The sequence below is a fragment of the Mugil cephalus genome, chromosome 10 (genome assembly GCF_022458985.1).
Source record: "Mugil cephalus isolate CIBA_MC_2020 chromosome 10, CIBA_Mcephalus_1.1, whole genome shotgun sequence".
Lineage (NCBI taxonomy): Eukaryota > Metazoa > Chordata > Actinopteri > Mugiliformes > Mugilidae > Mugil > Mugil cephalus.
Genome location: NC_061779.1, coordinates 8,131,490 through 8,146,749, shown reverse-complemented (window position 1 = coordinate 8,146,749; position 15,260 = coordinate 8,131,490). Strand labels below are relative to the sequence as shown.

Here is a 15,260-nt window from a genome sequence, read left to right as displayed (position 1 = left end):
GGGACCACAGCGCCCCCTGGAGACCCGGATGACAGCGACAAAATTGAAAATTCAATACTGTAATTAAGAGGAAATTCACTCTTTAATCAGAATCAGTTTTGTTGGCTAAGTATGTATGTTACATATGTAACCGGTCTGCGTTGTGTTTCTTTATTTCTGAGGAGGGAGGAAACCATATCACTGCTGTTTCAAGCGTATTTATTATCTGATGACATCCCTTTGACGTCCCTCAAGTGAGCCCCTAAAATGTGGACATAACACGGATACATATATTTGAATTAACCCTAAAAACTGCTCACCTGCTCCTTTCCCACAGAGCATAAAGGCGAGAGTCTTTGGCGAGACATGGGCCTTCATAGAAACATGGGGACGCAGGGACCAGAGGCCTGAGGAGGAGTAGCTCACAATCCTGATCAGGTATGTAAACAAAAACAAACAAAAAACATTATTACACATACGATTCAAGGGCTTCGACTCAGTCACTTTGCACAGTTGTACAAAAACACAAAACTTAAATAAGTTAAAAAACAAAAGAGTAAAAACTAAAACTGTACAGCATAAATTACACTTAAGGAAATAAAAATAACAGGCAAGAACAGATAGTATGTGAACAGTGAGTATGTACATTTAATTGATTAAACATGGATGGAGGGAAGGTTAGTGCCAGTAATCTACTCTGCAGACCTGACTGTTCTCTGCAGTCAGTGCCTGTCATGTCTGGTGGCAGATCCAAACCAGACTGTGATGGACGTGGACAGGACAGACTGGATTATTGTCGTGTAGAAGATGATCAGCAGCTTCTAGGGCAGGAAGTACAACCTCAGCTTCTTCCAAACAGAGTCTATGTGGGAGGTCCACTTCAGGTCGCATTCTTATTTAATTACGTTTTTGTCTGTGTGTTTATCTCAATCCTCCAGGACATGAGGAGTTCTAAGGGAGGTTTAAATAGTTTAAATAGTCTAAAAAAATAAATAAATAAACCGAACAGATTCCTGATGATGAGTTTGTACCAGATCATTTGCTTTTTATTCTAAACACCTGCCCTGAGGCCCTGGTGTCTCCCTGCAGGAGGACAAATACTCATATCAGGTTCAAGTACTTTTATTTTAACTTGTTCTCAAAGTCTTTTAATGCCAGACTTTCTTTAAATCAAAAATACGACGGGGCCGAACCTCACAAGGATGATGATGGACAAAAGAGGAGGAGGAAGAGTAAGAAGTATATTTCAGTGGGACATTAAGAACTAAATTAAGCACGAACTGATTATTAAAAAAAAATTCTTAACTCGATAATGTAACAAATATTTTTAAAATAATGGGGAAAAACAACAGAAAACGGTTTCTTGTATTTTTAGCTATTTTTCTTACAAATTTATGTCTTTTAAGTTCTCGCATTTTCACATTAAAGGGAAACTGATGGATTGATTTAACAAGATATTAAGGGATTGTGTGGCAAAATAGATATATCACACTACTCATTAATGGTATTTTAAGGGATAATTGTTTATAAAATATTAAATTGATATCTGGAGGATTGAACAAATATTTTAAAATAATGAAAAAAGTAACACCAGGAAAGAAATTCACTGTTATTCTTTCAGTTTTTAACGTGTTTCAACATAAAATGAAGGGATGTTGTCAATATAAATACATTATGCAGGTATATTAAGGACCAAGTAAGAGCATTTTAGGGGCTAATTGTTTTTAAAGATATTTTAAAAAGTGAGAAATAACAGGAAGTAGCTTCTCCGTCTCCTCACCCGTCCTTTGGATTAAATATGCTTGTCAAGGAAACATTTTAAAAAAAGGATTTCTGGAGGTGATCGGTTTGTATCTAACCAGAGGCGTGAATGACTTCACCACGATGCGTGTTGTATAAAGTATATAAATGAAAAAACGTTTTTATTTGTTAGTGCTGTGTAATTGAATGCTACATACATACAGATAATCTTAGCATGAATGTACACAAACGCTTTTTTGTCTTTTCAGAGATTTCAACATCAGTCACATAAAACTACGGTACAATTTGTAGAAAAAAAAATAAAAATGAAAGAAGTAAAAGCTATAGGAGGGAACAGTGCTGTGAGGGTGAGGAGGAGGAAGAAGAGGAGGAGGAGGAGGAGGAGGAGGAGGAGAAGGAAGGAGAGGAGGAGGAGGGCACCAGTTCCCACGGGGACAGAAACACAGGAACTAACACAGCAAGCATGCAGAGAGGCGAGAGACACCAGGGTCTGACGGGGGTTATTTATCAGAACGGAAATGGAGATGGAGGAGGATGGGGGGGGGGGTTTAACTGGAGCGTATATACTGACTTTTACTGTGTTTAAAAACCAGTAATTAAAAAGATTTGTGCTTGTACAGGAGATTTTCCCCCGATTTCTTCTCAGATATGGATCCTCAGATTGGTCCTTTACCAAACCATGATCTTTATACCACACAGCAGATGCAGCGCTGCCAGACTGGAGTTACTCTTTGGCTTCACTTAAAATAATATTATCATCATTATCATTATTATTATTATTATTATTACACATTATTAGCTCTCAACAGTAGGTAAGGTCCGTATTTTTAGCACCAATTAACAAATCCTTGAGCAAAGTCTCAAAATAAAACCTTTAAAAAAACTTGAGTACAAGCCTCACAGACGGCTCGTACTATTTATTCTATTTATTCTAACACCTGCCCCGAGGCCCTGGTCTCTCCCCGCAGGAGGACAAATATTCATATCAATTTAAAGATAAAGTACTTTTCTTTTACTTTAACTTGTTCTCAAAGACTATTAATTAGCCAGATTTTCTTTATACGAAAAATCATGACGGAGTCAAACTTCACATGAGTGATGATGGACAAAAGAGGAGGAGAAGAGGGAGAAGAGGAAGATGGAGAAGGAGGAGAAGAAATAGGACAAGGGGAAGAAGGAAAAGGGAAAGATGAGGAAGGAGGAGGAGGAGGAGAAGGGGAATAAGAGGAAGAGAAAGGAGAAGAAAGAGGAAAAGAAGAAGAAAAAGAGGAGGAAGAGGAATAAGGAACAAGAGGAAGAGGAGTAGAATTAGACAAAGAAGAAGAGGAGGAAGAAGAAGGAGGAAGAGGATAAGGAGAAGAAGAAGAATCCCCCGACTTTAAGGCTATGACAACAGAAGATATAAGAGGTATTAAATACTTTTCAATACTGCATTCAAACAGTGCGAGCGGAGGGAGGGAGCAACAGCCGACAAACAAAACACAAGGAGTCATGTAAACAGACTGGCTCAAATCTCATGGCATTCACAAAAAAATTAAAAATAAAAAAAAACACGCAAGAGGACAAACCGAATCATTTCTAAAAAAAAAAAAAAAAAAAAAAAGCATGGAAAAATATTAAGACGGTTTTAAAAAGAAGAAATAAAATAAGGCGCATGTCTGTTTGAAACTCTCTTCACAGGTTTTTATCTTTGAGACTTCCTGGCACAGTCAACACACGGACTACAACAAAAAACACAACAACAACAAAAACAAAAAAAAAACAGAGCATTTTTCATCAAAACATTTCACACAGTAAAAAGTATCAAGAATACAAAAACAGTTCTTCAGTACAGATTTTCCTTTTTTTTTTTTGTTGTTGTTGTTGTAAGAAAGACACAAGTTCATATCCGGTACACCACCCACACATCCATAGTATGTACAGGAATAGGACAAGTACATTTATACACGTCTCTACACTGGAGGGTGAGATTACTGGCATTTTGGACAAATACATTCCCAGAGTCCCTCTAAACTGGTTCACATGAACTGAGGAGTTTACTGGCGACATCTTAAATAATACAAAAAAAATAAAAATAAAAATGGTGGAGTCAAATGAAATGTTTAAGGTGTTCTTCTCAGCGGGTCATCCTTCATCTGTTTTTAAAGAAAAATAAGAAAAAAAAGGAAGAAGAGGGGTTTGAAAAGAAGACAATTCAGCCGTTTTTAAAATGAGCGGATCAGACTTAAGCCAAACTTAAAGGTCTGACATAAATCAAAACCACCTCCCCGTAGGGTCAGAGCTTACTTCTGGTGGTTGGCTAACGTCACAGCAGATGCTAATCCTGGGAGAAGAAAAAGAAGAAGGAGGAGGAGAAGAAGAGGAAAAGGGATGAAGAAGATGAAAAGAAGGTTGAAGAAGAAGAAAGACTGAACACAGCGCTTAAAAGCAAAGTTTCCTGGGGACAGTTTCAAGGAAAAAAGATCTTCCAGGGAGTTTATGACAGCGTTGGATGACCAGAACATTTCAGGAGTAGATGTTGGATGCTACATTATCAGCTCTGTTTTAAAAGTTTCAGGCCCAGATCATGGGGCACCCAAACTAAAAAAGGCTGAGACAGGAAAAGGAGGAAATTAAAGAAAGAAGAAGGACCCCTTTAAGGTGGAGGTTTAGTTTGCTTTTATGGCACCTGTTTGTGTGCGTACTAGTAAACATGAATGATGACAGTTAAGTGATGAGAAAAGAAGGAATTGAAGACATGACAGAAAACCGAACATCCTCCTCAGTGTTTCAGGGAATGACAGACTACGAGTAACCGCTTAGCAGAGCAACAAAAACCTGACGCAGCACTGCTAGGGAATAAATGCAGTAATAATTACCCCAGGATTATCCTGAAAATGTGACTGATGTTAGGCTGAATAAAAAAAAGCCAGACATGAGGGAGTAAGAGTCAAGGGTTCATAAGCACTGGGGGACGGGGTAGCCCCCTTCAGCCGTGTGCTGCACCGTGTGATCCTGCAAAGAGCCCAAGTCACTGAAGCGCTCTCCGCACCAGACGCACTTGAACTGGCCCTCCCTGGAGTGCGTGCTCTGGTGTTTGGTCAAGTGCTCGCGCTGTTTGAAGCCCTTGTTGCAGTGGCCACATTTGTACGGTTTCTCGCCCGTGTGCACTCGCCGGTGTCGGTTCAGGTCCGACGAGTACTTGAAGCGTTTCTCGCAGTCCGGGCACTTCAGGGGCTTTTCCCGCGACGGGTCGCAGCGGTGCTGCACGAATTCTGACGAGGACAGGAAGCGGCGGTCGCACAGCGAGCACTTGAGGGGCTTCTCTTGGCAGTGGGAGTTCTGGTGACGCTGCAGCGTGGAGCTCTTCTTGTAGCCCTTGCCGCAGACGTCGCATTTGTACGGCTTGTCCGGCGACGTGTTGGACGACTCGCCGCACTTGTGTCTGAGCAGCTCCCCCGACTGGCTGAACTCCTTCTGGCACGAGGCGCACTTGAAGAGGTTGTCCATGCCGTGGACATGCTGGTGGTAGAGGAGGTGAGAGGGCTGCATGAAGCCCTTGTCGCACAGGTTGCATTTGAACGGCCGGTCCGTCGGGTCTTTGTGCGTCCGTCGGTGGCGCACCAGCGCGTACTGCTGCTTGAAACTCATCTGACACTCGTCACAGTGGAAGGGACGCTCCTCCGAGTGTGTGCGCTCGTGCTGGCGGAGGTCAGACGGCCGCTTGAAACCTTTACCGCAGGTGGCGCAGCGGAACGGGCGAGAGCCCTGCGGGTGACAGGGGTGGTGGAGGAGCTCGGAGGACTCCTTGAAGTGCAGCTCGCATAAATTACATTTGAACAAGTGCTCCCCGGAGTGCACGTACATGTGACGCACGAGGTGCGAGCGGTGCTTGAAGCTCTTCTCGCAAACGGCGCACTTGAACGGCCGCTCGTTGCTGTGCGTTCGCTGGTGGTGCTGCAGGTGCGACGACTGGCTGAAGGCCTTGTCACACGTGTCACATTTGAAGGGTTTCTCTCCCGTGTGCACCCTCTCGTGCCGCGTGAGTTCCGACAGGTGTTTGAAGCCTTTCTGGCAAACGGAGCATTTGTACGGCCGGTCCCGGGCCGAGGGGAAAGGCAGGATGGACGAGCTGCTGCTGGCCGACGTGCCGTCGCTGCTCGGCTGCTGGGAGTTGTTTGAGGAGTTGGGCGTGACGCTGCCAGAGGAACCGGGTCGGTAGGTTTTCTCGCATATCGAACACTTCATTGGGTTGGTGCTGTTGTGCGACGTGTGGTGCTGGGCCAGAGAGGTGAGCAGGGAGAAGCCCATCTTGCAGACGCCGCACACAAACGGCTTCTGCTCCACCTGGACACACTGGTGCTCCAGCAAGTCTGTTGCCTGATGGAAAATCTTCATGCACTGTGTGCACTGGAATGACCTGTCCTGAGTCACCATACACTGATGTTCGTGTGGGTTTGCCAGGTGGGAGATATCGTGTCCGCAGGCCCCACACTTGTGTCCTCCCTCTGTCCCAACCTGCAGCGACGTCTGCTGGGTCTGTGCAGGGTGTTGCTGCTGCTGCTGCTGCTGCTGCTGCTGCTGCTGCTGCTGACTGAGCTGCCCTCCTCCGTGCTGCTGGCCGTGCTGGTTGTGCTGTCCGTGTTGGGTCTGCTGCTGCTGCTGTAGAGACGTTGCATCTGGCTGCAGCACGATACCGTACACAGCACAACCCAGTGCATTCTCAGCTCCCGGAGGGATGGTGTGGACCACTGGAGGTGGAGCGACGGCGTGCTGCTGCCAGGCCTCGGTCATGCGGGCTCGGGAGTAGGGATTGAGTTTGGCAGCAGGTGTGGCCCAACTAGGGAGATTGACAGGCATAATTAATAATGTGCAGTAGCACTGCAACTTCAGATCACACATGTAATCAGATAAAACACAAGCAAGTTAAGATAACACGTGCTCTGCAAATACGACACAAGCAAATACACAAATGAAAACAGAAACTGTGGGATGCACATTTTGCTTAAAGTTCTATGACTTTTGAAGTAATTCCTTATGAGTCCATCTCTTAGTCTTAGCTTGTTGCTTCAAATAATCTGACACAATAATGAAATTAATTTCCAGACTGGCGGCATTAATAAATCTCAAATATTTTTTCCGACGTTTTTCGCCGATAAAGCCTTTTACTTAATTTGCTGTTTGTGTTTCTAACTAAGTGCGCGTGTTTTCTTAAGTTAAGCTGTGTGTGAGACCAGCCAAAAGGTTTTCTGAGTGTGAAGGAGAAAGGAAAAGAAACTCACTCCATGTCTGCAAGTGGCACTGAAAAGCTGGAAGGGTTGCTTGGTGAAAGAAGGCTTCGCCGTGTAAAGACCGGATCACTTTAACCCTGCCCTTTGAGAGGTATCTGCATGAAAAAATTAAAAATAATTAAGGTTAGTCAGAACAGAAGTTACCGTCTTTGGGTTTGAGCTACTAACTCACAACCCCACTACAAACTGTCTGATAATAAAAATAAATAATCGTGTAAATGCTTACCAAAAACATGGAGAGACTGTGCATTTGCTTTTGCAGTATTGTAACATCAGATTTAGCTGCCAAATCTGTATAAATTCAGCAGAAACAAAGTCATTAAAAAAAATTATTAACACTATCGTGAAGCATTTGTGTGGCAAACAGACCGGAAGCAAAACAAGAGTAAAACAACACAGACTTTAGGTCACTGAAAGGTAAACTGATCATCAAATCAATACTGAACTTCTTGCTTACATCGTTTCCAATTATTATAAGAGCTGTGAGTAAAACTGTGGGAGGAAGGCTTAAGTTATTAAACGATTATTCCTTGTTTGTGTTGGCATTAAGAAGAACTTTCCAATACAATTTAAACTGGTCATAAACAATGGAGAAAAAAACAACGGGTGAACTCATTAACAAAGACTTAAGAACTAACAATTAATGGCTTTGCAAATGCTCAATCATTTGTTAATACACACACACATACATAGGTATGAAGAGAAAAGGAGTGTGTGCATCAGCATCATAACACGGACTCACTTATTTTGGTCATGTAAGCACACAAAATATCTCTGGAGTACACTGTCACATTATATTAGTGCTCACGTGTATTCTGGTTTTGTTTTATGTTGGAGAAATGTGTTACTTGGATTCATAGACTTTGAAAAAAAAAATCCTGATGCTTGTTATTCCAAGCAAATTTTATATTCATTGATGCAAATTTTTAAAACAGAAACCAAATTTTCTTAGAACAGCGCATATCAAACTATGCATCTTTTCAATATTCAACAACACTAACGAAAAAGCAATTAAATCCTATGATTAATTTAAGCTTTACAACATTTTCATGTAATTATTCACTTTGTTAACTTTTCTCTTGCTGTTGTTGTTGTTGTTGTGGTCTCCCTGGCGTGGTTTTTGTGCGTTTGTATTATTCCTCGACACTGTTGCATACACAGAAAAACAACTGCCTCATTGCTTTGTAGTATATTTGATTAAAATAAATGTTAATAAAAAAAACATCACTGTAACCAGGACCGGTTAGCTAGCCTAGCCTAGCCACATGCTAACGCAGCCATAGGTGCAACATAAGGGTAACGGTAGCATGCTTTCGCTACGGGAAAATAATAGCGAGCTAGCCACATTAGCAGCACTTATATGTAAACAATAATAGGGCATCCCGTATTTACCCACCGGTCAAGTCTGCTGATTATTCCAGGGGTAACAGCAGCCTGGTGTGGGTTGGCTCTCTCTTGTTCCAATGCTGCGGCTCCAGGGGCCAGAAAATGGGACTTAGGCGTCATTAAAATGAGTGGAAATCCCCCCGCGATGTCCTTAGTTGCGCCATTAGCTGCACCGTTTTACGTTTACATGAATGCGACTCCCGGGGCATCCTCTCGAAGGGCGAGAAGATGGGCATTTTGTTGTAAATTGATAGCTAGCTATGGGCTAGCTTCCGAGCCCCCGACCCGCGCACGGGAACATGTATAAAACAAGACTTCAACACACACACACACACACACACACACACACACACACACACACACACACACACACACACACACACACACACACACACACAATACACGCACTCCCCCTTATGAACGCGCTCACACACGCACACAAATTCAGCCTTGTGGTTTCAACATAAAATTATGAAATATTTATATATTTTAATTCATCCCATGCATTCCCAAAGTCTAAATGCCTGCTTATTAAAACAAATATATTTTAAAATAATTCCAACATTTTACACATTTTTTTCTCTCATCACAACTTACACTCGTTGTTGAAAAATGAATTTACTTTTTAATACAAGTAGTGCAGTGTAAATAAAAAACATATAACAATAAATGTACACTGGCCTTACATAGGCCATTCATTACCTTTCAGCTGGCAACAAGTCATTTACCCCAACTGATGCAATGAGTAGCTTCTCATTTCTTACACAACCATGTTGAAAGACGCATCCTGTGGTCGTGGGAAAGATGTTAGTCTGTTTGAGAAGAGTCAAATAATCAAGTAGAGAAAAAGTCCAAGGAGACTGATGCAGAAACTACTAAAATTGGGTTAAGGCCTGTCCAGTGTATTATCAAAAACTGGAAGGATAGTGAGGAACAATCGTGTTTGAGTGGTGGGCGCATTAGAGAGGCAGATGAAGTGATGCACCCATCATGCATAGTGCCTACTGTACAAGCCTGTGGGTTAGTGCAGTTGTTCAGGTCTAGGTTCAACAACATCATGCTCAAAGAATGAGGTCAGCTGACTACCTGAATTTACTGAATGATCAGGTTATTCCATAAATGGATTTTTTTTTCTTCCTTGATGGCACAGCATATTCCGAGATGACAATGCCAGCATTCGTGGGCCTCAAATTGAGAAAGAGTGGTTCAGGGAGCGTGAGACATCATTTCACACATAGGTTATCCACCACAGAGTCCAGACCTGAACCCCATTGAGAATCTTTGGAGAAAGCTTTGTGCAGTGGTCTGACTTTCCCATCATCAATACAAGAACTTAGTGAAATGTTCATGCAACACTGGTTGGAAATAAATCTTGTGACATTGCAGAAGCTTCTTATCAAAACAATCCTACAGTGAATGTGTGATGCAATCAAAGCTAAAGGCAGCGTTTATTCGTCACTATTTTAAAAACCCGCCTAAAAGGGGAACTGTTCAGAGTATGGCGCTGTGTTGCGTCCGGACGCAAATTATGACTACACCCGGTTATTTATACAGGAAGTGTACGACTTAAGCGGCTGGTAAAATTTTTTCCCCCCAAGAAGCTCAGAGTTAATCAAAAACATAAAACAACACAAACATTTCTCAGGCATATTTAGCAAACCCGGTGAGACGAGGAACTGTTTAGCGCCAGGCGTTGTGTTGCTCCGGGTCTTAAATTAAGGTTACACATGGTTGTTTACACCGGAAATGCAGAGCTGAAGACGTTGCAAGTAGCGTTTTTAAACCGAGCGGACACGTTTTGGGGTTTAAGTCTTTAAATAAATTTGTAATTTTAAGTCAGTCGATGTATTTTAGGTAGTTTCTCGTATAAAACACAATGTTTAGGCACATGTCATAGTTTAGGATGCTGGTTGGATACAGCAGCAGCAGCTCGGATGAGGAGGAGGAGGGAGAGGCTAGCGATGAAGCAGCAGTAGCAGCTGATCACAATAAAAGTTGCTCTCGAAAGTGGAAAGAGAAAGACGATGATTTTCCAGTGAGGAAGAAACTCAAAACGGACGAGAAGGTTCCTAAAACAAGGTAAAGTATTAGCATCCAGTCTTGTAACGGAGCGAACCACTGGTTTATCTTGCACATGAATATTAATACATGTATAGTAGTTCTGAAAATACATATAAGACCCCCAGAGACTCCTCTAATGGTGGGAATGAAAAAATACACCATTTTCTGAATGATGGGAAGGATTTTAACTTGTTTTATAAGTTGCTTTTAATCAAAACAAAGATGGCGGCCCCCTGAAGATTGAGAAAACTTTGATGAGAGCAACCTATTTCTACTGTGGGTGAGACAGCATGATAATAGAGACACTACTAAATACCAGGGTGACATATATATACATACACACACACACATACATTTTAATTGCTGCTCTGTGCGGTTTTCTAACCTTATTATGTCGATACTCTATCCAAGTACATCAAGACTGGAGTCAGATTTCTAGTATGTGTGAGCACACATGATCTGATTCTGACAACATGAGATAAACATAGCTGTCTAGTCGAGCTACTGAACAGAAACACGACAGGAAATTCTCTGGCAACCTTTTCAAATAGTAAAATGACTCAATGCAGCAACTTAACTGAACTTAAATGTTCTGTACATTGCTCAAAATGCACGTTTTGATAAAGTATTCACTGTCCTTTTCATGAGCCACCTGACTGTGACTGTGTTGTGCGACTGTGACATCTGACTGTGTTTCTGCAGACTTCCCCTCCCTGGCTGCTTGACGTCCATGTTTCCAGATGAAGTCGACGAGGAGACCGAAGACAGCTCCCTCCACGGCGGACGCATCCGATCCTTCAAGCACGAGAGAGGAAACTGGGCCACCTACGTTTATGTGCAGTGTAAGGCCAACAAATTCGATGGCTGATCGCTAACTGCGTTCTCATCCTGATTCTCACGCTCTGTCTGCTCTTCTTAAAAGACCAACCCGAGGAGGAGTTCGGGGAGTTGTTGGAGGAGCTTCTCTCGGCTGCAGAGGCCCGAGGTGTGGTCCTGACCCCGCAGGAGGAGTTTCACCTCAGCCTGTCTCAGACGGTGGTGCTGAGACACCACTGGATCCAGCCCTTCACACAAAGCCTCAAGACAAGCCTGGGTCGCTGCAGGAGGTTTGTTTGAGTGTTTTTGTGTCTGTATTGTAATGATGCTCCCTGCTTCTACATCAGCGTTGTGCTTTGCTTTTGCAATGGTTTATACTGTACCCAGTGTATGTGCACAACAACAACAAAACAGGAAAGACAGAATATAGAAGAAGCTGTTTCCTGTGTGATTCTGATTCTTATGCTTCTTTTGCCAGGTTTGAGTGCACTGCAGCGAGACTGAAGCTCTACTGTAACGCTGAGAGGACGAGGTACTGGCTCATATTTTAGAAATATTTTAACCAAACCACAAGGGTCCAGACATTTTTAGCCCTCTGTATCAGAACCTCTCAACATTCAATTTGAAAAGGAAATAATGGAAAATAAAAAGTAACAAGTCACAGCTTTAAACCTGTTTAAAATGAAGCTGAGAAGTGGCACATTGATGAGGTGACCACTATTTTTTTGAAGGAGAGAGACTAAACGACAGAAGAACACAAGCCTTAACATATGGTTTTGATTTATTCTTCGTGGTCTGACATATTTTACCCGTTTCTGTATTTCTGTTCCCTGCAGGACGTTCCTCGGGATGGAAGTGGCTACTGGGCACGCTCAGCTGTTGGACCTGGTTGGAGTTATTGACAGGACGATGACAGAGTTTCGTCTGGAAACCTTCTATAAGGTCAGTCGTCACTTACTGTCACAGCTGTTACTTTTATGTCTTTATTACTTTATAAATGTGTGTTGAAGCTAACAGGAATTGATTTGCCCTGTTGAAGAAAGACCAGTCAGTCTGTTTTAATCCTTATTTTACGTTCATGTCTCCTCACCATCGTGTCACACATCCCATCTAGGATCCATCCTTCCACGTGAGTCTGGCCTGGTGTGTTGGAGATGTGACGGAGCAGATGAAGGAGTGTTTACAGGAGCTGCAGGTACTCGGACGTCTTGTGTCTGTCAGTCCTGAATCTTGACGTCAGTGAGCGACAAGCTTCAAAAAAAAATTTTAAAAAATGACAGAGCATTTTAAAACCCAGACTTTTCATAGCAGTAAAAGTACAGATCATCACGAGTTAGTTCTAAGCTAACATGCACGATAACGGGAATTAAGCTGTTAATAATCTCATTAAATGCACCTCACCCTGTTGCAAATATAAACCAATCAGCCATAACATTACGGGATAAATTAAAGGATTCTGTAATTTTAATGTTGTCCCTGTTTTGCCGCTCACACATCCCTGACCCGTCAAGTCATGGACCCAGGCATCTAGCCTTCCCTATTACTGTTAATACTATCTCCTTATCAAAATCTCTAAAATCCTTCCACTTTTCCTGCTTTTGAACATCAACTTTGAGGACTAAATGTTCACTTGCTGCCTGATAGGTCCCAACTATGGACTGTTGCCGCTAAAGCCAGATCACCAACGTTGTTCACTTCACCCGGTCATAATGTTATGGCTGATGTGTTATTCAGAGCTGCGGTCACTGTGACATCAACCATGTCTGGATCTTTGGTTACCATGGCGACCCACCCTCAGGTGGATACCAGAAAACGAGAGTCGAGTCCAAAGATAGCTGTACGACCCGCTAACTCTGACTTGATTCATGTCTGATATTTATTTATTTATTTATCTTTTGCAGAGTCTAGTGGACGAGCACGAAGAGGGACCATTTCTGTTGCGGTTGGACTGCACAGAGCTGCGTTGCCGGACAGGAAACAAGGTTTTCCGCTTCCCCCTAGAGCCATAAAAACCAGATCGACTACAGCAGCTACTCTTTAACAACAGCCGAGGTGTCCCAGAAAAAAAAAACAAACAAACAATGAAATAAATGTTATTTTTTTACATATTTAATACTGTATAAATAAAGATGTTAATGGTTTTATACGTATTTGTCTTTATGTGTGGAGCGGGTACAGTAATACTGAAACTAGTCTCTGAAGGATGAGGCGTGTGTGAGAAGGTCTGGTGACATATGAAAGCCTCAGAGAAAGGAAGGAAGGCGGGGACTTGATCAGAAAGGAAACCACACATATCTCGATATTCACCAGAACACAGATGCTGATAAAATAACATTTGTTATAAGGGTCAGTCTCCCTTTCAACAAATTGAAAGGGAGACCTACACAATATTAGGAAGGTGGAAGTAAAAATTTGAATTAGATTTTTTTTTTATTTATCTTTATGTATGTATATATATATATGTATATTAGTATTATACACTTTTATCATTTATTTAGTTGCTCTTTTAATCCACTCTGTGCCATCAGCTGTGTAAACATGTAAATATAAAGGGGTAGGACAGTATAATATATATTGCAAATCCCTTCAATAAACAATCATTTAAAAGAAAGGTGGTCATTATGTTACGGCTGATGTGTTTGCAAGACACAATCTGACAAAATTTAAAATAATTTCGTTTTTAAGTCTTAGAGAAAACTCAGTGGCAGGTTTGTGATGTTTCATATATTTTACTGTTACAGAAGGCAGCACTTTGTTCATGACACACACACACCGATGATAGTTCACAGCAGGTCCTGAAAGAGCTCATCATCCTGGGAATAGAAATAAAAATACTAACTACAACAAGGACAACTACACTTTCTTGAAGACGTTTTATCAAGGTTTTCTCAGTTCTAATAGACTGGTTGTGTTTGGGTTTTTAATCAGGAACGTGTGGTTTCTGAATCTCACATGACCAGAGTCCAGATGTTCACCTGGAGTCAGCGGCCGACGGATTCTGACCTATTTCTGGGAGTGGGCGTTGGGTTGTTAAAGCTCAACTAGAATTTTACGACAAAATAAAAACAAAAATAGCTTCGGGTCAAAGTTCCTGTGGAAGATTTTACACAGAAATGAGGTTAACTACCTTCAGACCTGATTAAATCAGTTCCTGTGAAGAATAAATTGTGTAATCTGAGAATTTAAACACTGAAACAATGACACGAGTGATGCTAGAGGTAAAAAAAAAATCTGGGACATTTGGGGAAGAGATGATTTACTAGACGAATGCATTTTGATGCGTTCAAGTGCATCTCAAAGAGGCTTCAGCTCTTTGTTGATGTCGAGGTTTGATGAATGAAACGTGGAACTTGAGAATTTAGCCGAGCACAGACGGCCAAACACCAGTTCATGTAGTTTTTATCACTGGGAGCAGAATTTCAATTAAATTGAATTAGCAATAAAGAATAAAAAATGTGGCAGTGAAAGGCCTTTTCTTTCCTCTTAAACCCCTCAAAGAGCTGTTTCACGATTCCAACTTTTTGTTGCTACATTGGCAAATAAAGCACCAAAAGTCTGAAGTCTGGTGGTTGCTTAAAGTTCTTCACTTGCTTTTGGGAGAGGGCAGAATTTAGAAAAAATTCAAGAAATTCCACAATGAAATTCCTTTCTTTTCTCTCTCTCTCTCCTAACCTCAGAAATAAGCCGACTGACAAAATAAAATCTTTTCTGGAGCTTTCAGCTTTGAGGTCAAAGATGAGACTGAGGCTCCACATAGAGACGGGGCAACTAGTCTGACTTCAGGTCATGCATGGACACTAAAACACTGATTCCAATCAATTTAATATAACTTTGGCTGTTATATATATATATATATATATATATATATATATATAGATATATATATATATATATAGATATATATATATTTTTTTATGTAACAAATACCAAGGCAAATTCCTTGTACGTACAAATATACTAGGCAATAAAATCTTTTCTGATTTTGAC

General features: G+C 41.7%; 2 protein-coding genes across 3 annotated transcripts; one reads left to right on the top strand and one right to left on the bottom strand.

The window, feature by feature from the left end:
• Window positions 1–394: 394 nt before the first annotated feature.
• usb1 (U6 snRNA biogenesis 1) lies at window positions 395–13,419 on the top strand. Of its 2 annotated transcripts, none has more exons than XM_047597544.1 (7): window positions 395–417; window positions 11,160–11,299; window positions 11,380–11,563; window positions 11,752–11,805; window positions 12,110–12,215; window positions 12,388–12,468; window positions 13,175–13,419. In XM_047597544.1, the coding sequence occupies exons 2-7, from the start codon at window positions 11,188–11,190 to the stop codon at window positions 13,280–13,282; spliced, it is 645 nt and encodes a 214-aa protein (XP_047453500.1). In that variant the 5' UTR covers window positions 395–417; window positions 11,160–11,187; the 3' UTR covers window positions 13,283–13,419. The 2 variants fall into 2 exon arrangements, with proteins under 2 accessions (XP_047453500.1, XP_047453499.1); XM_047597543.1 differs by lacking the exon at window positions 395–417 and adding an exon at window positions 9,949–10,475.
• Window positions 3,398–8,722, bottom strand: znf319b (zinc finger protein 319b). The gene is made up of 4 exons (XM_047597539.1): window positions 8,407–8,722; window positions 7,237–7,301; window positions 7,002–7,105; window positions 3,398–6,559 (listed from the first exon to the last, which is right to left on the bottom strand). Exons 3-4 carry the CDS (start codon window positions 7,004–7,006, stop codon window positions 4,678–4,680), a joined length of 1,887 nt encoding a protein of 628 aa, XP_047453495.1. The 5' UTR covers window positions 7,007–7,105; window positions 7,237–7,301; window positions 8,407–8,722; the 3' UTR covers window positions 3,398–4,677.
• Window positions 13,420–15,260: the final 1,841 nt, after the last annotated feature.